General features: G+C 41.4%; 2 protein-coding genes across 2 annotated transcripts; one reads left to right on the top strand and one right to left on the bottom strand.

Annotated features, from left to right (window-relative positions):
* Positions 1-239: 239 nt before the first annotated feature.
* LOC107048943 (transcription factor LBX2) lies at positions 240-4,540 on the bottom strand. The gene is made up of 4 exons (XM_015272399.1): positions 4,015-4,540; positions 2,827-2,982; positions 768-871; positions 240-706 (listed from the first exon to the last, which is right to left on the bottom strand). Exons 1-4 carry the CDS (start codon positions 4,349-4,351, stop codon positions 410-412), a joined length of 894 nt encoding a protein of 297 aa, XP_015127885.1. The 5' UTR covers positions 4,352-4,540; the 3' UTR covers positions 240-409.
* Positions 4,541-13,032: 8,492 nt separating this feature from the next.
* On the top strand, positions 13,033-16,157 carry LOC107048844. The gene is made up of 6 exons (XM_015272272.2): positions 13,033-13,271; positions 13,464-13,661; positions 13,749-13,933; positions 14,831-15,129; positions 15,220-15,473; positions 15,963-16,157. The coding sequence occupies exons 1-6, from the start codon at positions 13,033-13,035 to the stop codon at positions 16,135-16,137; spliced, it is 1,350 nt and encodes a 449-aa protein (XP_015127758.2). The 3' UTR covers positions 16,138-16,157.
* The last annotated feature ends 7,128 nt before the right edge of the window (positions 16,158-23,285 follow it).

Genomic DNA, 23,285 nt, shown 5'->3' with positions numbered 1-23,285 from the left:
GGAATATCTCCGAACCTAAGGGAGATAACGAATTTTTTGTAATGACCTTTTTTATAGGGCCAATTGAGTGCTACAAAAAAGGTCCTAACAAAAATTCTGCTATCCCCCTTAGATTCCGAGATATTCAAGGAAAACTGACCAATAATCAAAATCGACTTGAATCGTTTTACTCATTCGCTACTGAAATTCCACAATGCCTGAATAAATCAATTTATTAACCAAAAAATTACACTTATTCAACTGAATTTTCTCATTCATGTCACAGCGAGCAATATCGTAATACGGAGATTTCCCTAGTAACTCATACACTTTATTAACGCAAACAGTTATTCAATCATTGAATAAAACACCGAAGTCAATAACCGGTTGACGCGACATAAATCTTCACGATTCATCATTGCGCATATTCTCACTGTTCCTCGGAAACTGTAATCGATTGACTCATGAGGCTCGCAGGCATTGTTTCGTCCCCCGTGGGTGGGCCAAATATTAGCGGTCCTGCGTAATAAGGCAATAGAGGATATGTCGCAGGTGAGAAGTAGGCCGAGGGAAAGAGTCCTTGTCTCTGGGCAATTTTTAACCGCGATGTTAACTGCTTCTTCCACTTTGTTCGACGATTTTGGAACCACGTTTTTATTTGTACTTCGGTGAGACTCAGGGTCTTCGACAGCTCCATTCGTTTGCTCACACTCAGATATTTATCCATCTGCAGAAATAATGTGTTAAATAAAAGTGGCGGGACAATTTTTTAGTTGCATTGATTTTACCTTGAATTCAGATTCAAGCCTTTCCAACTGTTTCGCGCTGTAGGCTTGACGCGGTTTTCTGTCAACTCCGGGCTTTCGAGATCGTCTGCCACTCGGTTTTGGTGCTGAAATTTATAAATGAGATGGATGGATAAAATGAAGATAAGAGTTTTTGAGGTATATCTCCGAATCTAAGGGAGATAACGAAATTTTTGTAATAACTTTTTTTGTAGAGCGAATTGTGGGCTATTAAAAAGGTCATGACACAAATTTCGCTAACTCGTTTACATTTCGAGATATTCTTTGTTAACACTGGACAACCGCTTTGCTACTGCTTTGCAGCTGGCGCTAGATGGGGCCAGCTACAACGCCGCTCATTTTGCTCCCTTCGCTCCCTAACTGGTACAAATTTCGCCTTGTTTTGCGTGAAAAGTTGAAAAAATTGGAACAATCTCGGTATATATCATCATTGAGAATTTTTAGTATTCTTTCTGAAGAAAAGAAAGAGAAAATCAGGTTTAATAATTCATACAAATTTCTAACCAAACATTCACCAACCAGAGCAATTAGCATAATCTAGTCATTTTCCGGTTTCCCACATGCATTTCAAAGCCACGATATCTCCGATGTCCGAGGAATTATTTAACATGTCTATGAAAAGCGTGGACTTTAGACCTCCGACGATAATGAACTGAACAAATAGTATTTAATGATTAATATCCTCCACGTGTGACATTGTATCACGAGAACTCTCCGGATAAGAAAATTTAATTGTATGAAGGGATGAAAAACGGATTGAGAAAATATATCTCAGTATTGATCATGAACACTAGTTGTAAAGGGTCCAGGAATAATTTCGTAACGTAAAAATCCGGAGAGAGCAGACAATATTTTCTTTCTGTTTAACCATCGCAGAGCATATTAACGTGGAAACGATCACTTTGACACCTCGTTCCTGCATTGTTTGCCTCACTAATTATCTGACGAGTGTTCCGCACTCTGTCAACAATCAGATGTCTCCTCTGTTTGACCAAGACCTTAGACATTTTTATGAGGCTCTTCTTTGTTAAATTCCATCTTCTTTCAATTTCAATTCCTCAATGATCATCATGAAAACATCATCATTCTTCACCTCATCTTCCCATTTACTTCGCAGATATGAACATTGATCGAACAATCCGAAATTACGTGAAAAGTGAAATATTCGATGAGTTCTATGAAAGTGAGTGGCAGAAGTAATGTAAAATGGGCAAAGAAAAGTGAATAAGAATGGGAAATGGTGCGAGGAGAGCGCCGGGGCGAAGATTTACGAGTGTGCAGAGACATTTAGCACCTCAACGGAAGGTGGTTAGAGCAGTGACGCTGATAAATGGCCACCTAACAGCATGGCGGATTGAGGAAGAAAATGACAATGGCGGATCCATTCGTCTCTCGACTTTTACGTGATTTTTCATATTTCAAAATTGCTTATTCTTTTCCATTGTACGACATTTTACATTTAAAAATTTTCATTCTTCTATTCCTCTCGTCAGATTAACCTATAGCATTATCCTTCAACCCATTATGCCCCAAGAATTTTTTCTATCGAGACATTTTCGTCAGGAATTCCTCGACAAAAATTGTTCCAAAATTTGTCCACTCTGTTTTTTTATTTTTTCATCGAAAAAATCAAACGAAAAAAATTAGAAAATTTGAGCCGAGGAATTTTGAAAATGTTTGCGAAAATGTGGACGTTCAGATATTTTTTTTTCATTTGATTTCAATTATTCTATTCATCAAATTGTTTTATAAAAGATGTTGAGGCGTGATGATCGAAATAATTCTTCCATATCGCCCACTGATGCTGTAATCGCGTGTCAGAGAGCCGTTAGTGCTTTCACACCCTTAACACCCAATATTCGTTTGGATCCGCTGTATATCTCAACTGAAGGAGGCTCTGCCTATTGTCCGGGAAAATGAAATAACCGAGATGGTAACAACAATTCATAAACGATTGTAGGAATCACTCGAGGGGTCTTTCGTGGTTGGAGCGCTATTTTCTTTCGCCCGAAAAATTAATTTCCGAGGGATAATTAATTACCTTGGAGACCGAACAACTGACCAGGTTTCGATTGGGTGAACCAACTCCCATAGAGGAGGGACGCCGAGGCTAGGGAGGCAGCCGAGTATCCTGGTGACTCTGGCAGCCCTTCGGGCACTGACGGCGCCGATCCCGGACTGTAGAGTGGATTGGTATCTATTTAATGAAAGAAATCGATCAATGAATAGGGAAATTTGGAATTCGGTGGACAATTCTATTATGTTTTGGTCGATTCTATTGAAGAATTTTATTAAATAAACTTTATTGGAATCAAATAAATCGTTTACTTGATTTTAACAGGGGATTTATTTGATTGAAATAACAATTATTCAATTCAAATAAACGTTTATTGTCGATGCACGTTTTTTCATAGAAAGAATCAATAGAATTTCATCTTTCTATACAACTTTTTCTATTGAGACATTGTCTCTAAAAATTCTTCTGCATATCACTGATTTCCCGGGATTTATTCCCAATTAAAGTAAATGTAATTATCATATTTTAATCATTTTGACAGTTACAAGAATCTATCAAGAGAAATACGATTGAAGGAATTACATTAGTTAATAAGGAAAGTAATAGAAACCAATAAACCATAAATTACTGAAAAATAAGAAAGATAAATGCCGGAGAGTGGGCTACGACAGAGTGAATTCTTAAGCCGCAAGTTTAGAAATTCACAATTTTGAAATGTTTATATCTCCGTTATAATAATAAGACAGGATTAAAAATCTCTTGAATGAGGTTTCGGATAGTTAAAAATTGATAACGGACTGAACGGATGAAAAAAATCATTTAAAACGTTGGACCGTCCAATTGAACAATAATTTTGTGCCTCGGAATATGTTTCAGTGTTGTTTCATCACAAAATAGGATACTCACGATGTAATTAGTTGGGATAGAACCTCTCCTTATTATTAAAATCACGAGACAAGTAAGCCAGCGTAGAGACTCAGGACTTTCCACATTTATGGACGATTATTCATTAAAAAATCGTAATTATCATGATAAATATGACTGAATTCTAGTTCCCAAGGATTCACTTTCCGATATCAATCAATCAATTTAAACCACCAAATCTTCGCACTCATTTCGATAGAAATATTGGACTGATGATGGGGAAAAGTTATGAAGAAATTTCATTAATACGACATTGATTACCGGCTAGAGGGAATGATATCCACTTACGCTGATCGTAGAAACTCCCCGAACTCCCAGACAACCCGATCGGTCCTACGTAGTAACTCCTATCCTCCGCGACACTATTATCACCCCGATTGTTCGCAACACTTGATTCCTGCTCACCTCGACTGCACTCCTTCCTTCCCAGGATACTGTCAATGGAGAATGCACTTGACACTGGATTTATCGAGCTTGCGGCTTTCGCCGGCGGTAACAATCTCTCATCACCACTCGTGTCACTCGTGTCCGACGCGTAACCCGTTAAATCGCGCGAACGATCCGAAGATTCTGTGCTGTCCTCTTTGACGCCTCGCTCCATCAACTCCATATTGCAATATGTCATTTAGAAATTTTTCTCAAGCATGAAATTATCGCAGCCAAAAAATCCCAGATAAATCGAGGAGTTGAACAAATCGTCGCGATTTTTTTTGGATATATTTTACTCTATCCATTTATCGACAGGTGTACCATTACGGTTAATCGACGGACTTGAATGAATTTTCATTATTTTTTAACCTCGCTCGGAGATGATTTCACGTCACAAGCTAATCTACCACTAATGCTGCTATCAGCGAGCGCAAAGGTAGCAACACCCAATCTATGACAGGTGGCACGTGTCCGTGGGTCCATTCCGTGTTCCTTCCGCCCCGCATCGCCATCCCCACCACTTCACACTTCACCCCCTCGACATCTTTCAACATTTTAGACCCTCCCCCCCTCATTGTTACCGCTCGTTTCTATTTTCAATATGTGAGTGTCATTTGATGCCTGGAAAATTATGAGGGTATGCATACGTTATTTCCGTCGAGTATTAGAAAAATAGAGTGAAAAAAATAGAAATTTAATGTAGGAATTTTTATTGAAAATGTTGCAATCGAGAAAATTGTATAGAAAAATGAAATTTTAGTGGTTTATTCTGCAAAATAGTTTCTATTGAGCATTTCCTATGAAAAATCGAAAGACAGTATTCAAAAATATTTTATTTTAAATCTTCAATATTTTGTGAACAAATGATCAAAATGGATTTTTTTCCACTTCGAGGCGTGAAAATCAACTTGAATCGCCCAAAATGAGTGAATTTTACTCCCATTTCGAATTATTTACCGCTGAAAGCCACCAGTTCCGCCTGGTTCTGCCCCCATTAATTGTTTTCATTCATTAAAAATAAAAAAAGTAAATAATTCAATTTTTCAATTTGGAGTTGAATGAAAAGACAAAAAAAATATAGAAAAATTCATGACTAATTTTGGTTATTCCGGACTAGTGAGGAAATATTTTTGATGGATAATGTGCGCATGTCCGTATGAAGAAGTCCCGCCCTCCCTCGAACACCACTAAAACACCCCCTTGCGCTCTAGCCCCCGAAAAGAAAGACCATAATGGCACAAGCCCACTCCAACACCTACAGTAATATATAAAAGCTCCTTTCGCTTCTACCCACCTTTAGAAATATGATTAAAGACCACCTTCGAATCTTCCCGAGCTTTTATTAAATCTTCAGTGGGTCTATAAATTTCATTTCCAATGTTGAAATGAGAGATAAATGTTTTTTTTCTTTCTCAAAATAGTTTATGAGTGTTTGTTGAGTATACGATTGTAATCCCCACCCCCAAATCTCCAAAATTATTGGATATTTCGCGAGAGGTTTAATTGCAAAACTCAGCCCAATTGTTAATATGAACAACGGAATAATTTTCCCATTATTCAGACAATTGCAAGCGTTGCATTCATTGCGAAGTCCCAATGTCTGTTGATAATTTCAACGAAAATTCGATTAAATTTTTGTTGAACTTCTAATGTAAATTCGATTAGTTTTTGATCGATGTTATGAAAGAATTCCGCAGGTTTACAGGGCGTTTTTTACAGAAAATATTCAATAGAAACTATTTTACAAAAAAAAATTGATCAAATTTCATTTTTCTATACAATTTTCTATATTGAGACATTTCCTATAAAAATTCCTGCACTAAATTTCGAAAATTTGAGCCGAGAAATTTCTCGGGAAATATCTGAATGAAATATTGAAAACCATCAAATTTTCCATTACGAAGATATGGAAATTTTTCCACAAATGTTCGACGAAATTCTGTAATATCTAATTTCACGTGAATCGTTAAGCAATATTTCGAAAAGGAGCAACTGATGTTTAAACTGTGTAAAGGAAGGTGCGAAGAGTAGAAGTAACACTCGGCGGAGGCTACACTACCATGGCTCTCCATCCATGTCGTTAACTTCCTGGAAACTGCTTGGAACATAAAACCGCAGACAACTAAACCTGAGTTATACCGATGATAACAAACATCTCACCTAGTGTCAATCTGTGTTTCTGAAGACACAAATCCAGTGAATGAAGCAATCGCGTAATAATTTGCGCTCCGCAGAGATGTTTAAAAACTATATGAAATTCACAATGACAATAATATAATATCACGCTCAAAAAAAATTAATAGAATGACCTCGGGAATTCGTTGGGAAATTCTATTGCATTTCTATTAATGAGGGGCGCAGTGGCATTAGGCGGGCCAGGAAATACAGAATCGGCGGTCACCCGGCGGAAAAATTCGATTTTGGCGAACGTCGACTTTCCCCCCGAAAAAAGCCTAAATATGGCACTTTGGCTCGGGGGGGCGGGAAAAAAAAAATTTTTTATTCCTGCATTTCTGGGGCAAGTGAGGGGCGCTGTGGCATCAGGCGGGCCAGGAAATACAGAATCGGCGGTCACCCGGCGGAAAAATTCGATTTTGGCGAACGTCGACTTTCCCCCCGAAAAAAGCCTAAATATGGCACTTTGGCTCGGGGGGGCGGGAAAAAAAAAATTTTTTATTCCTGCATTTCTGGGGCAAGTGAGGGGCGCTGTGGCATCAGGCGGGCCAGGAAATACAGAATCGGCGGTCACCCGGCGGAAAAATTCGATTTTGGCGAACGTCGACTTTCCCCCCGAAAAAAGCCTAAATATGGCACTTTGGCTCGGGGGGGCGGGAAAAAAAAAATTTTTTATTCCTGCATTTCTGGGGCAAGTGAGGGGCGCTGTGGCATCAGGCGGGCCAGGAAATACAGAATCGGCGGTCACCCGGCGGAAAAATTCGATTTTGGCGAACGTCGACTTTCCCCCCGAAAAAAGCCTAAATATGGCACTTTGGCTCGGGGGGGCGGGAAAAAAAAAATTTTTTATTCCTGCATTTCTGGGGCAAGTGAGGGGCGCTGTGGCATCAGGCGGGCCAGGAAATACAGAATCGGCGGTCACCCGGCGGAAAAATTCGATTTTGGCGAACGTCGACTTTCCCCCCGAAAAAAGCCTAAATATGGCACTTTGGCTCGGGGGGGCGGGAAAAAAAAAATTTTTTATTCCTGCATTTCTGGGGCAAGTGAGGGGCGCTGTGGCATCAGGCGGGCCAGGAAATACAGAATCGGCGGTCACCCGGCGGAAAAATTCGATTTTGGCGAACGTCGACTTTCCCCCCGAAAAAAGCCTAAATATGGCACTTTGGCTCGGGGGGGCGGGAAAAAAAAAATTTTTTATTCCTGCATTTCTGGGGCAAGTGAGGGGCGCTGTGGCATCAGGCGGGCCAGGAAATACAGAATCGGCGGTCACCCGGCGGAAAAATTCGATTTTGGCGAACGTCGACTTTCCCCCCGAAAAAAGCCTAAATATGGCACTTTGGCTCGGGGGGGCGGGAAAAAAAAAATTTTTTATTCCTGCATTTCTGGGGCAAGTGAGGGGCGCTGTGGCATCAGGCGGGCCAGGAAATACAGAATCGGCGGTCACCCGGCGGAAAAATTCGATTTTGGCGAACGTCGACTTTCCCCCCGAAAAAAGCCTAAATATGGCACTTTGGCTCGGGGGGGCGGGAAAAAAAAAATTTTTTATTCCTGCATTTCTGGGGCAAGTGAGGGGCGCTGTGGCATCAGGCGGGCCAGGAAATACAGAATCGGCGGTCACCCGGCGGAAAAATTCGATTTTGGCGAACGTCGACTTTCCCCCCGAAAAAAGCCTAAATATGGCACTTTGGCTCGGGGGGGCGGGAAAAAAAAAATTTTTTATTCCTGCATTTCTGGGGCAAGTGAGGGGCGCTGTGGCATCAGGCGGGCCAGGAAATACAGAATCGGCGGTCACCCGGCGGAAAAATTCGATTTTGGCGAACGTCGACTTTCCCCCCGAAAAAAGCCTAAATATGGCACTTTGGCTCGGGGGGGCGGGAAAAAAAAAATTTTTTATTCCTGCATTTCTGGGGCAAGTGAGGGGCGCTGTGGCATCAGGCGGGCCAGGAAATACAGAATCGGCGGTCACCCGGCGGAAAAATTCGATTTTGGCGAACGTCGACTTTCCCCCCGAAAAAAGCCTAAATATGGCACTTTGGCTCGGGGGGGCGGGAAAAAAAAAATTTTTTATTCCTGCATTTCTGGGGCAAGTGAGGGGCGCTGTGGCATCAGGCGGGCCAGGAAATACAGAATCGGCGGTCACCCGGCGGAAAAATTCGATTTTGGCGAACGTCGACTTTCCCCCCGAAAAAAGCCTAAATATGGCACTTTGGCTCGGGGGGGCGGGAAAAAAAAAATTTTTTATTCCTGCATTTCTGGGGCAAGTGAGGGGCGCTGTGGCATCAGGCGGGCCAGGAAATACAGAATCGGCGGTCACCCGGCGGAAAAATTCGATTTTGGCGAACGTCGACTTTCCCCCCGAAAAAAGCCTAAATATGGCACTTTGGCTCGGGGGGGCGGGAAAAAAAAAATTTTTTATTCCTGCATTTCTGGGGCAAGTGAGGGGCGCTGTGGCATCAGGCGGGCCAGGAAATACAGAATCGGCGGTCACCCGGCGGAAAAATTCGATTTTGGCGAACGTCGACTTTCCCCCCGAAAAAAGCCTAAATATGGCACTTTGGCTCGGGGGGGCGGGAAAAAAAAAATTTTTTATTCCTGCATTTCTGGGGCAAGTGAGGGGCGCTGTGGCATCAGGCGGGCCAGGAAATACAGAATCGGCGGTCACCCGGCGGAAAAATTCGATTTTGGCGAACGTCGACTTTCCCCCCGAAAAAAGCCTAAATATGGCACTTTGGCTCGGGGGGGCGGGAAAAAAAAAATTTTTTATTCCTGCATTTCTGGGGCAAGTGAGGGGCGCTGTGGCATCAGGCGGGCCAGGAAATACAGAATCGGCGGTCACCCGGCGGAAAAATTCGATTTTGGCGAACGTCGACTTTCCCCCCGAAAAAAGCCTAAATATGGCACTTTGGCTCGGGGGGGCGGGAAAAAAAAAATTTTTTATTCCTGCATTTCTGGGGCAAGTGAGGGGCGCTGTGGCATCAGGCGGGCCAGGAAATACAGAATCGGCGGTCACCCGGCGGAAAAATTCGATTTTGGCGAACGTCGACTTTCCCCCCGAAAAAAGCCTAAATATGGCACTTTGGCTCGGGGGGGCGGGAAAAAAAAAATTTTTTATTCCTGCATTTCTGGGGCAAGTGAGGGGCGCTGTGGCATCAGGCGGGCCAGGAAATACAGAATCGGCGGTCACCCGGCGGAAAAATTCGATTTTGGCGAACGTCGACTTTCCCCCCGAAAAAAGCCTAAATATGGCACTTTGGCTCGGGGGGGCGGGAAAAAAAAAATTTTTTATTCCTGCATTTCTGGGGCAAGTGAGGGGCGCTGTGGCATCAGGCGGGCCAGGAAATACAGAATCGGCGGTCACCCGGCGGAAAAATTCGATTTTGGCGAACGTCGACTTTCCCCCCGAAAAAAGCCTAAATATGGCACTTTGGCTCGGGGGGGCGGGAAAAAAAAAATTTTTTATTCCTGCATTTCTGGGGCAAGTGAGGGGCGCTGTGGCATCAGGCGGGCCAGGAAATACAGAATCGGCGGTCACCCGGCGGAAAAATTCGATTTTGGCGAACGTCGACTTTCCCCCCGAAAAAAGCCTAAATATGGCACTTTGGCTCGGGGGGGCGGGAAAAAAAAAATTTTTTATTCCTGCATTTCTGGGGCAAGTGAGGGGCGCTGTGGCATCAGGCGGGCCAGGAAATACAGAATCGGCGGTCACCCGGCGGAAAAATTCGATTTTGGCGAACGTCGACTTTCCCCCCGAAAAAAGCCTAAATATGGCACTTTGGCTCGGGGGGGCGGGAAAAAAAAAATTTTTTATTCCTGCATTTCTGGGGCAAGTGAGGGGCGCTGTGGCATCAGGCGGGCCAGGAAATACAGAATCGGCGGTCACCCGGCGGAAAAATTCGATTTTGGCGAACGTCGACTTTCCCCCCGAAAAAAGCCTAAATATGGCACTTTGGCTCGGGGGGGCGGGAAAAAAAAAATTTTTTATTCCTGCATTTCTGGGGCAAGTGAGGGGCGCTGTGGCATCAGGCGGGCCAGGAAATACAGAATCGGCGGTCACCCGGCGGAAAAATTCGATTTTGGCGAACGTCGACTTTCCCCCCGAAAAAAGCCTAAATATGGCACTTTGGCTCGGGGGGGCGGGAAAAAAAAAATTTTTTATTCCTGCATTTCTGGGGCAAGTGAGGGGCGCTGTGGCATCAGGCGGGCCAGGAAATACAGAATCGGCGGTCACCCGGCGGAAAAATTCGATTTTGGCGAACGTCGACTTTCCCCCCGAAAAAAGCCTAAATATGGCACTTTGGCTCGGGGGGGCGGGAAAAAAAAAATTTTTTATTCCTGCATTTCTGGGGCAAGTGAGGGGCGCTGTGGCATCAGGCGGGCCAGGAAATACAGAATCGGCGGTCACCCGGCGGAAAAATTCGATTTTGGCGAACGTCGACTTTCCCCCCGAAAAAAGCCTAAATATGGCACTTTGGCTCGGGGGGGCGGGAAAAAAAAAATTTTTTATTCCTGCATTTCTGGGGCAAGTGAGGGGCGCTGTGGCATCAGGCGGGCCAGGAAATACAGAATCGGCGGTCACCCGGCGGAAAAATTCGATTTTGGCGAACGTCGACTTTCCCCCCGAAAAAAGCCTAAATATGGCACTTTGGCTCGGGGGGGCGGGAAAAAAAAAATTTTTTATTCCTGCATTTCTGGGGCAAGTGAGGGGCGCTGTGGCATCAGGCGGGCCAGGAAATACAGAATCGGCGGTCACCCGGCGGAAAAATTCGATTTTGGCGAAAGTCGACTTTCCCCCCGAAAAAAGCCAAGATATCAATGGAGTAAGTTATATAGAAAAATTGAATTCTATTGACTTTTTCTGTTGAACATTTCTATAGAATTGGCACTCTTCGTAGATTATCCGCTCTATTAAAACGATTAAAATGTGATTGGAATTATGCATTTGGGTCTACAATTAATGAATAAATATCTAATTCGTCCTGTCATTCCTTCCCACATTAAGAAAAGAGAATGGTGCAAAAAGTCCCATTAAGGAACCCTTAAACTCGCACGAAATATAATCGAAATGATCAATCAAACACCTGAATCTGCGAGGGGTGACCCGACCCCCGAAACCCGCAAGAACAACACCACAACCTTTTACACGTGAGAAATCCCCCATTACACCAACTGCTCCCTAACCATCCATTCGACACGTTACACCCAATTTCCGATGATGCTCCTCGTGCGCCCGTAATTTTATTGGTCATGCCTGGTGAAAAAAGAAATGAACGCACGGCAGATAGGAAAAATGGAAAATGTGAGAAGTGGGCTATGAAGCACGAGCGAATACAGCCACTCTTGCCGAGATATTAGACAGGTGGAGTGGTTCCCAGGGGAACAAAGGTCCCATTACCCATCACCTTGGCATATCCTGCTCCCGCCATCCACATATCTCCACGTCTATTCGAAATCCTAAAACATTCATGAGAGTGTAAGTGGTTTTTAATACACGTGTATTTAATCATGAGTGTCAGATTTCGATATTGAATGGGTAATTGAGACTAGTGATGACAAGGGGATTTTCGGATTTAATTTGTTTACATGTGGGCTGAGTCGCCAGTCATACGAGAGGCCCTTATGTATTTTTCATTCTCATTTACATTTTTTGCATTTAGTCCTTCATTTCTAAATTTAAATACATATCGTTAATGGAGGAGGTAATCCGATAGTCACAGCGACATGATTCGAATGATAAAGTGGAGTCTTTATAATTTTGAAAATATTATTCGGTGAGACCTCAGGGGTGTTCATGAAAATATGATCCTATCTATAGAAGATGAAAGTTGCCAAATTGTGGGAATCACTCAATTTTAGCTATTCCATTCAATCCGAGATCCTTGTAATCACTTCCCTGGTCTCTTCCATTTGGTATCGATGTCTCGCAGCATATTAATGATTTATAGTTTGTCGACTGAATCAGTTAAACACTATTTAATCAGCCGTTACTCCTGCTAGTAACATAATAATTCAGAGGTAATCACCCACTTTATTGGCGTCAGCAAAATACAGACTTTTTTTTTGTTTCGGAATGGAAACATTGTGTTCGTCAAATCTGAAAATTCGAACTTTTTTTTATCAGGATAACAAATTTTGGTTTGAATATGAATTTGAATGTACAGATGTAACTAAAATATTTATTATAAAATACCAATTGATTTAAAATATTCTTCCCAATGAGAACTTGACCACGTTAAATCATGAGTTTATTGCATCACCTGCTGAGAAAATTTAATAGAATATTGGTTTTATTTTGAAACTAATATTCAGGGAAAATTGAAAAAATTGTAACGTTGGGGAAATGTTGAATTCAATTTAAATACATCGTCATAGACATTCCATTCGGAAATAAATTACTGATTTAGTATCAAAAATATGTTGACTACGCAGTGACGAAAGCAATTTCTTGTTTTCACTTCGCCTGAGCTGCACGAGTTTTTCTCAGGCATGGACGCCGAAATTGCTAATTCATTTAGGAATGAGGAATTCATGTGTGAATTCCCTGGGTTGATTTCTACCGTGCAAGTGAACAAGGCTGCCTCTGATTATTGCGGTAAATGCAATTACACCTAGCGGACAGGACAATTATCATAGGCACGAGCATGTCTTGACGAAAATGCCGGAAGATCGTCGTCAGTGCGGGCCCAACACCCGAGCGAACGAATCATGATCATCCTCTTCTTGATTGTCGTGAGGATTTTAGAAGCCTCCGGTGAGGAGTGCTACTACGATGGGAATGATTTCTGCTTGAGTCCAGATGACATCCTATCTTTCGATCTTCTTCCTGGAACGTTTCTGTTGGATGCGACTAATAGAAACGAAAAAATTGGAACTGAAGCGGCAGTGGAGAATGTCACGGTGGATGGAACGTACGAGGAGGCTCTCAATAAAATGGAGTATCACAGGTACGTTACAGCGAATGATATTAGATCATACAAATATTTATTAAAATTTTATTCCATTATTTTACTTTATATTTTTATTATTATTATCTTTTTATCAATTCTATTTTTATTATTTTATGAAAGGGAGACGAATCATAAGATTCGTCTTATCGCCATAATTTATCTATCTTCATTTTTTTTGGCTTACCGCAGGAAGAGAATGAATGAGTACCTGTGTCACGGTTTCATCGCTGAAGAGATATTCCGCGAGGTGAAATCGACGAGAGTAAAACGCCTCGAAGATCCATCGGCGAATTCAATGCCGGATTTTATCGGAGAGGAAAATGTCACTGTTCACGATATGTTATTATCGGACGAGGGGAGTAGTAAATACAAAGAATGGCTCCAGAGGTAATTCGCGAATTTTCAATTTTTCGTAAAATTTTTTGCGAAGTTCTTCCTTCTCCCTTATCCTGTAGAAAAATTTTTTCCTCGCAGAACGACTACTCTCGATGATGTTTATCGTCACTACATGCCGAAGAAGGTGCATAAGAAAATATCGAAAAAAGGGATTCCCCATAATTTTGAACAGTTCGATGGTGAAGTCACGGGTTATGCAATGCCAGCTCCAATGGCTCCTATCGCTCCGGGTAAAATCGGATCCTTCTACGATGATGGCGAAGGTAGTTATTGCTAAAGATTAGTGGCATCATAATTATTATTACGGATATCCAAGTACTTTAGCTATTTTTTCTCCAGTGAAATGAGTTTCTACTTTTATATTCTAACATCACCGCTTTCTTTCGAGCCCTATTTACCCCTAAGTTCCCGAACATTTTAGAATGATTTTATTATTTAAACTTTGGAGGTCTGAATTTGAATCTCGATATTAAACCTTTAGACAGCATTTTAAAAATCTGGAAAAAATGAGAAAGTTTATTTTTGAAGGAAAATTGATGAAATAATTTATCAACACCAATTTTCCACCAAAAGCAGTTTGTTCGGAATCGTAACAAAGTTACTCATATTCAGAATTTTACCAGAAATCAATTTCATCCCGAAAAAATCGGGTTTCCAAAAGTTGAAACAATCTCAATTATTTATTTATAAACAACGAATGTTCAAAAAAATTATATTTTTGTGCAAAATGTACATTGAATGACGTTGAATATTCATAATTTTTTTTTTCAAATTTTTCTCACGCAATTTAATCGACAAATTTGATGATTGAAAATGGTTGAATCTATAGTTGAGTCTATAGTATGGTCCGTACCAAACTGTAAAAAATACTTGGATATCCTTAAAGTTGTTTAACTAGACTCCAGTTGAGTCCGCGAGTGTAACGGGGAGAAATAAACTTGAAATGCCCAAGAAAAATATAAAAAATTAATCCATGAAATTCTTAGCTCAATAATTTCTTTGAACAATAATCTCTCTTTTGAGTAGGCTATTTCGATCAGTGGCAACCCTGGACATTCGAAAATAATCCCCTCACTTTATGGCACGACCACGATCGCCCCTTAATTAATTCACTTCTCTAAATTTCGACAACACAAAATTAAAAACGGGAAACATTTTAGAGTTTATATCTTCACCAACTGGCCATCACCAATTCAGTCAACCCCCAACGGGCCATCAATACAGCCACCCGCCACCACCGCCGCCACCGTCCTATCATCACCCGTCCCACAGCGACCTAGTTCCAATAATTCATGAAGAACATTATTACGAGGCAGACCATGAAGACGACTCCTGGCACGATGTCTCGTGGAAAGGAAAAGGAGAATTGACGATCACAGACTTCTTCGAAATTGCACTCACTGCCCTGGCATTCCTGGCTTTTGGATTGTTCATTATTCAACTGCTCATGTCCATTACGGTGAACTAAATCGCTCTAGATAATGTTTCTCACTTCGTAATTTATTCAGATAGAATGATTATTGTCGAATATTCCGTCTCGCTTTTGTAGAATGCAGGAACAACAACAGCTACAGTCGTAGCTAATGCAACAATAAGACTCAAGCGAAATGCGTTCTCCTCGAAATTCGGGTATAACAACAACGCGGAACTCAATGAGCTTGCTCATAGAGTACTCAGGTCGATCGAGGCCGCTATGGTGGCAGAACATGACGCCGGACGGTGTTTGAGGTGGACATTATGTCGGGATAATCAGCATTCGAGGAATATGAATACAGCTCAGAAGGTGTGGCTGCCAGTTTGGAGGTAATACAAGAGGCATCGCATATAATAATCGAACTCTATTGGATTTTTGCTTCTAATCGTGTGCGGCGAATAGCGAATTTTTCTGAGTTAACCCGGGGACAAAAAATTAACGTTAGGACAATGTTGAATTTAATTAATTGACTTCAAGTTCGAATACATCGTCATAGAAATTCCTTTCGGAAGCTAATTGCTAATTTATTGCAAATAAATATATTGACGATGTAGTGACGAAAGAAATTTCCCATTTGTTTTAGCAAAAAAAAATAAAATGTGTAAATGTCAAAGAAGTTTCTGCAGAAATCGACAAAAAATCGAAATTTCAATACAATTTCAATAAAAATTCTAATAGAATTTCATCTGGAGAGTGTCAAATATTTCTATTGATTTTTTAAAATCTGACTAGGGGGTGAAAAAATACTTGTAAATCTGTTTTGTTGAATTCCGTCAAGTTTTAATATTTAATTGCTGAATTCCCATTTTTTGTTGAAGTCTGGGAATGAGTTGGTTGTGTGGCCGCATGTTTCGCCAAGGCACCTGGCCTGTCATGTTCGATTCAATCAAGGCCTCGATTCTCGGTCTTGGCGGTGCAAACTGCGATGACCTCTACCCCGGATGTAATCTCGCCGACGAACGGAGGAAAAGACGAAGACGTCGTAGAAAATAAACATCATCCCACATCTCAAGTTCCATTAGCAGAAGCTTTCGGACTCGATGTCAAGGGATTGAATCCGGTGGAACTGGTAAGAGTGAGGCGTAATTCGATCTCTTCGGACTAACGTAAAAAACTCGGGGATTCGCAGGTTCGAGACGTCGTAAGTTGTTCAATATTCCGTTGAAATTTCGATCGTTCAAATTCCGAAATTGCGCCACCTGAGGATATATTTCCAAATGATTACGCGCATTTTCGTAGTTAAACCTGTGGCAATTCCCATACTTTTGCATTTTCTCGTCAAAATGACCTATTGTACACAATGAAGTCCCTTAATTCTGTCGGATCTGACGTTTTGCATTAAAATATTGTGAAGAAAATGCTGACGCTCCCAACCCTAGATCGGTCACCATATGAGGGAAATCCCGGCGCGCGTCGTTTTTCTTCAATAGACCTTTTCATTCTGGAAATCTAGGGGAAATATTTATTTCGTTCATCGAACTAAAAAATCTCCAGAGAAATAACAAAAAATTCAGATAAAGATTGACATTGAAGATGATATACATTTGAGCCTTCAAAAATGATGATTTGTATGTCAATTCGATAAGTGTCCGAAACTTCTAGGAGAATTGACATTGGAAAAAAAGTGTCCAGAAATCTAATGACTCTCAGGATGAAAAGGTTCATTACAATTGACTACCTGACCGGAAAAATTCATAAAAATTTGACTTTATCAATTGCCATGTGTAAAAAATTACAGTAGTTTTTAGAACAACATATTTCTCGAATTTCCTGAAAAAAAAAATTATTTCGAACAGATGAATTATTTTTTCCCCGTGTTAAATGAAATTATCCATCGCGCGTGGTTGCCAGAAACTCGCTAAACGCGCCCGGACAGTGTAGAGTGAATTCGGCAATGCTGGTGCCGAAATAACACGGCGGCAAATCGCCGCGGAGGTGACCAGAGTCACAGGGTTGCGTATGGTGACCAGACTAGGGTTAAAGTATGCCCGAAGATCTTCTAAATTACCTGTTCGAGAGAAATTGCAATCGGTTCTCTACTGAAAAGCCACATAACAGGCGTCTCGTACTTGCCAACCGGAACAGTACCCTTGTACAAAAAATAGTCATCTGCGAAGGGCCGCAGGATATTGCTAATTGGTTCGGTAGAAATTCTAACTGAAGAGTCTGGAGGTTGAATCGATGATAGATTATTGACTATACCATTGAGTGCTGAATTCGGCATCGACTGAAGCTAAGTGATCAGTACGGTATTGATGAATATTTTCAGTTTGTCATAAATACGACATTGAGGATCTCACACTGTTAAAAAATTTCTTGAAATTTCAGTCACAGCGCCATCTAAATTTTCTATGTTGTGAGGCTGAGTTCAATTTCAAATGAAAGCGTTCACTAAATTTCTCATTCATCTTGAAAGTTAACGAAAATTGGGTTTTTCATGTTAAACAAACGTTGATTTTTCAATGAAAGCTTGAATTTCCAAACTCATCATGAAAATTGAGCATCACATACAATTCAATTGTCAATAGTTTAACAATTCAGAAACGTTGTTGCCTGAATTTTAAAATTTTCCAAGGTTTTTCGTGCCGTATAGACCTGAAAATCGAGAATTACTTGAATATTCAAGAAATTGACTGATTCGGCAATGAAAAAATATACAGAAATTTCATGTAACTTTGTCGTTGTTAAAAATTTGAAGCTTTTTCACTTGAAAGTTCAAAAGTAATTTTTTAACAGTGCATTTAACTGGGGGTTCATTTATTGAAATCCCCATGTCGTGTTCAGATATACCTTGAAGAAATAAACTAGCATGACTATGCCATCAGTTTCTCTCATGGCTGCTTCTTGAGATGAATAATCGCTTTTGAAGTGAACTGCGTGTAGCTCCATTGGCTGACTGCAGTGATTAAATTGTGAGCTTTAGTATTCGAGAATAAAACAATTACAATGAATAATCACCTTCCTCCGTCAATGAAATGCTCACTCCCCATCATTTCAGTGGGTCCCCAATGAAAATGTATCTGTGAAAATGTGTAATCGCCCCGCAACGGTCCGGAGGACAAATGCGGTGGGGATTTCTGCCAATTTCCGCACACAACAACGTTTTTTCCGGTATTTGTCATCTTTAATTTCTTAGGGGTAATTTCGTAATTGTACCAGTCTAATGATTTCAAGTTTACCACCGTCATTTTGCTTATGTTTAAATCAATCGGAGACCTCGGCTCATTGCCAGTAACTCGTTCAGAATCAATAATCTCCATTTTTACGTGAATTTTTACAAATTGTGCCAAATTGTGCCATTCACTATTAATTTAGACGCTTTAACATAATTACCAATTAAAAAAAAAATCAGTTGTTGTTGAAACAAGAATTTGGCGCTAAAAGAATTATTTTACGAGCCATTTTCGATTTTTGGGAGAAAGAATTTTGACATTTTAGAATTTTCCAATTCAATGAAGTTTGAAGTTTGGTACAGAATAAAAAAAGAAGATTGGAGAAATATTATTACTGTGATGATCACTCAATACTTTATTAATATTTACAGACAGTATCAAAGTATAAAATGTTACATAAATTTCAATTACAAGATCGTTGAGCTTGTACTGAGGTAGAAGGTTAACAATAATTGTAACAATTTTTGTATTTGTTCTTACACAACTCTCTCAGACAAATGATTTTTAATTTAGTATCACAATAACACTTCTGTAACGACACTCATATTTTTCCATTCGTTTGCTCCGAGGTAGTAGCAGAACCCCCTCTAACTTTCTCATACAACATATCGAGTATCTCATACCCATGCTGGCTTAAAAGTCTTTTGAAGTATTTCGTTTTCTTTCCGGTATCCTTGAAACACAAATCATGCAATTTTTCAAGTATATCAATTTCTGTTCCCCGCAAGATCTTACACAAGCTCTTCGGCGTGAAAATTTGGTCCTCAGATAATAAATGTTTCAGGCGATTTTGTTCATTGAAACAAATTTCATGAAAGTTTCTGAGCATAGAAGCAGCGTTACCCCCTGCCATGAACAGAATTTTGGACAAATGCTTCGGCTTGAAACCCGCAACCCTAAAATCATTCAGAATTTCCGATCTACCTCCCTCCCTACTAAAACAAACTTTATGAAAATCTCCGAAGGCAGTACGAATTTGAGCCTTCGCCCCACGCAAAACGATCGATAAATATTTCGGTGTGAAGCCCTCCTCCAAAAAATCACTTAAATATTTCTTTGTATATTCTACAAAACAGAATTTATGGAGTTTTCTGGCAGTACCAGCTGATCCATACAACATGCTACACAAATCATCCGGCTTAAAACCCGCTTCCAAGAAGTCTTGCAAAAGTTTCGTCCTTTCCCTTTCTGCATCAAAACAGAGACCATGAAATTTCGTAAACTTAATGCGAGCACGAGCCCCGGCTCCATACAACAGGCTGGCCAAGTCACTTGGCTTAAACCCTGCGGTATAGAAATCCTCTAATTCGTCTTTCTTTCCTTTCTTAGACCAAAAGCAACAGAGATACAATTGTCTCAGAGCAAATTTTGCTCTAGATCCCGCGCCCCTCAAAATACCGAATAACTCGTCAGTTGTAAAATTCTCTTCGTCGTTCCCCTGAGTCAAGAATTTCAAAGGATTCTTCAGTGCGTATTTATTGAAACAAGCCTTATACAGGTCTTTGAACGCTTTAGGCGCATGAGTTCCTGCACCTTGGAGAGCACCGACGATGTGCTTCAAACATACATCGTTCTTTCGAAAATGATACAAATAGTGTATTTCGTTTCGTTTATCAAACCAAAGATAATGCAAGTCCTTGAACATTCTCGGTGCATGAGCTCCCGCCCCATTGAAAATCCCCACCACGTCAGCTAGCTTTGTTCCCTTGCTTTCCATTTGCCTCAAATACTTAGTTTTTCTCCCCTCACCGTCAAAACAAAAATCATACAAATCTCTGAAAGCCCTAGGTGCTTTAGCCCCTGCACCGACCAAAACACGAGCAATATCGGGTAGACCCACTCCCTCTTGTTGTAGTTTCTGCAAGCACTGTGTCTTACTTCCTTCTGCATCAAACCAAAAGTTGTACAGATCTTTGAAAGCCTTCGGAGCACTGGACCCTGCCTCTCTCAAAATACTCGACATATTAGAGAAATCCATCCCTTCACTTCTAAGGTTCCTCAGACATTGCGTTCTCTTTCCTCTTCCATCAAAACATAGATCGTACAATTCCTTGAAAGCTTTCAGTGCTCTGACCCCCGCTCCGTTAAGAGTAACAGCAACGTTAGATAGACTTATCCCTTTTCTATCCAAAACTTTGAAATGTTGGGTTTTGTTGCCATGTGCATCGAACCAAAGGTTATACAAGTCTTTGAAAGCCTTGGGAGCGTCCGCACCTGCTCCATGCAGAATGTTCGACATAGTAGTTGAACTGATCCCGGCCTCTTCGAGGGTCACCGAGTACTTGGTTTTCTTTCCACCTTTATCGAACCACAGATCATACAGGTCTCTGAAAGCTTTGGGAGCTCTGACCCCGGCACCGTTCAAAATACTAGACATATTTGCCAGAGTTATGCCCGCCTTTTCTAGAACCAGCAAGTAGTGTCTTTTGTTGCCGTCTGTATCAAACCAAAGATTGTACAATTCTTTGAAAGCCTTAGGAGCATTGGATCCCGCACTCCGCAGAATACTGGAAATGTTAGCGAAGTCTATGTCCTCTTCCTCCAGAGTTTTCAAATACTGACTTTTGTGTCCTTCCGCGTCGAACCATAAATCGTACAGATCTCTGAAGGCTTTAGGAGATTTGATTCCCGCTCCGTTCAGAATACCCGATATGTTAGAAAGATCCACCCCCTTGTCGTTTAAGGCCTCTAAATATAGAGTCTTCGTCCCGTCCTTATTGAACCAAAGATCGTACAAGTCTCTGAAAGCTTCCGGGGCTTTGGATCCTGAGCCATGGAGAATACTCGACATATTAGCCACACCGATTCCTCCCTCTTCTAGAGTCTTCAAATACTGTGTTTTGTTCCCTTCCTCATCGAACCAAAGATCATGCAAAGCTTTAAAGGCTTTTGGCGCGTGAGCTCCCGCCCCGTGCAGAATACCCGACATATTAGATAGATTGATTCCTTCGTCTTCTAGATGTTTCAAGTACTTGGTTTTGTTTCCCTTCCCGTCAAACCAGAGATCATACAACTCCTTAAAAGCTGCCGGCGCACTGGCTCTCGCCCCGTGTAGAATACTGGAGACAACGGCCAAATCAATGCCTTCGGTTTCCAGAGACCTTAAATATTGCGTTTTGTCTCCTTTCGCATTGAACCAAAGGGCATACAACTTCTTGAAAGCCACAGGTCCTTTAACAGCTGTTCCATTCAAGATACTACATATGTTTGATAAATTGATCCCCTTCTTATCGAAAGCTTCCAGATACTGGGTTTTATTCCCATTCGCATCGAACCAGAGATCATGCAATTCTTTGAAAGCAGCGGGAGCGTTCGCCCTTGCACCGTTCAGAAGACTAGACATTCGCGAGAGATTGATTCCCTCCCTCTCTAAATTATTCAAATATCTCGTTTTGTTTCCTTGTGTGTCGAACCACAGCTCATACATCTCTAAGAATGTTTTCGAAGCACTAGATCCGGATCCCCGCAGAAAGCTCGACATATTGGCAAGGCGTATTCCCTCGGCTTCTAGGGTCCTAACATATTCCGATTTATTTCCTTCTTCGTCGAACCACAGATCGTACAGCTCTTTGAAAGCTTTGACGGCATTGACTCCTCCCCCGTGCAAGATTACCGACATACTAGCCAACTTCAATTCGTGTTTCTCAAAAGATTCTAGGTATCGAGTCTTATTCCCTTGGGCATCGAACCAAATATCGCACAAGTCCTTCAGGACCCTGGGAGCGTGGGCTCTCGATCCGTGCAGCATACCAGATATGCTGGACAGGGTTATCCCGTTCTTCTCGAGAGCTGTCAAGTAATGGGTCTTGTTTCCTTCCGGGTCGAACCAGAGATTGTATAGGTTTTTGAACGCCTCGAGGGCTCTCACCGATGATCCACCTAGGATAACAGACATGCTGGATATATTTATCTTCTCGCGTTTTAGGTTTGCCATGCATTGGGTTGGATTTCCTGCTTCATCGAACCAAAGATCGTACAGACTTTTGAAAAATCTGGCTGAATGGACATAAGTTGCAGCTAACATGCTGGTCATGTTCGTTAGGGCTATTCCCTGTGCCTCCAGGGTCTTCAGGTACTTCGTTTTGTTCCCGTACTTATCCAGCCAGAGGTCGTACAATTCTCTGAAAGCTTCGGGTGCTTTGACTCCTACTTTACCTAGGATCGTTGACATGGTGCTCGGTTTAATCCCTTGTTTTTTAAGATATTCTAGCTTTCTGGTTTTCTCGTTGACTAGATAGTTTGAGAGTTGGCTGAAGGCAGGGGTGCCTTCAACGTCGCTCACCCGTCTAGAGAAGTGGATTTCGTCATTGGTGAAGATTTTGACATCTGCCTCGTCTGGGCCATTTGATTCTAAGGAGACCCGCTTCGAGGCAGTTTCATTCTCTTCGAAAACTGAAAGTCTACGTCTTTTGTGGGCAATACTCAGTTGCGAGGGGTCTTTTTTACGCTTCATGCTGTTAATCGGGCATTAATATTGGACTGTCTAATTAAATAAGTAGATTTTGGAATGGATGAATCTTGGTCTTCTTCGGGAGTTTAGGCTTCCTACGTGTTTGATGGGGTTTTCTCAACTCTCCTCTCCTCAGTCTACATCGCCAAGGATGAATTCCATATATTAATGCAGTTTTAGATGGGGGGGAGTGGGGCTAAGTGGAGCAACAGAGCTTTTGCAGTTTTGAGGTAGATATGTCTATGGTTTCATTATCGCCGGTCATTTTGGGAAAAAGTCTTTAAGCCGCATCGTCATCTATCGGAATTTTAGATGAGGAGTGAGATTTACCACGCGAAACGTTGGGAAAAATGAATGGATTTTTTGTGAAATGGCCTGGAGGGGAAATTTTAATATTAAGGCCCGGCCTGCACTAATTTTTTGTTTATTTTTATCCCAAGGTTCCCCAGAATCCATGAACATTATAGCCGTTTACGGGGATACTAATTGAGGGGGGGGGGAATGGTTATAGAATTCTG

Source organism: Diachasma alloeum, unplaced genomic scaffold (genome assembly GCF_001412515.2).
Source record: "Diachasma alloeum isolate Michigan unplaced genomic scaffold, Dall2.0 Dall_scaffold_00198, whole genome shotgun sequence".
Lineage (NCBI taxonomy): Eukaryota > Metazoa > Arthropoda > Insecta > Hymenoptera > Braconidae > Diachasma > Diachasma alloeum.
This window is presented reverse-complemented; position numbering and strand designations above follow the sequence as displayed.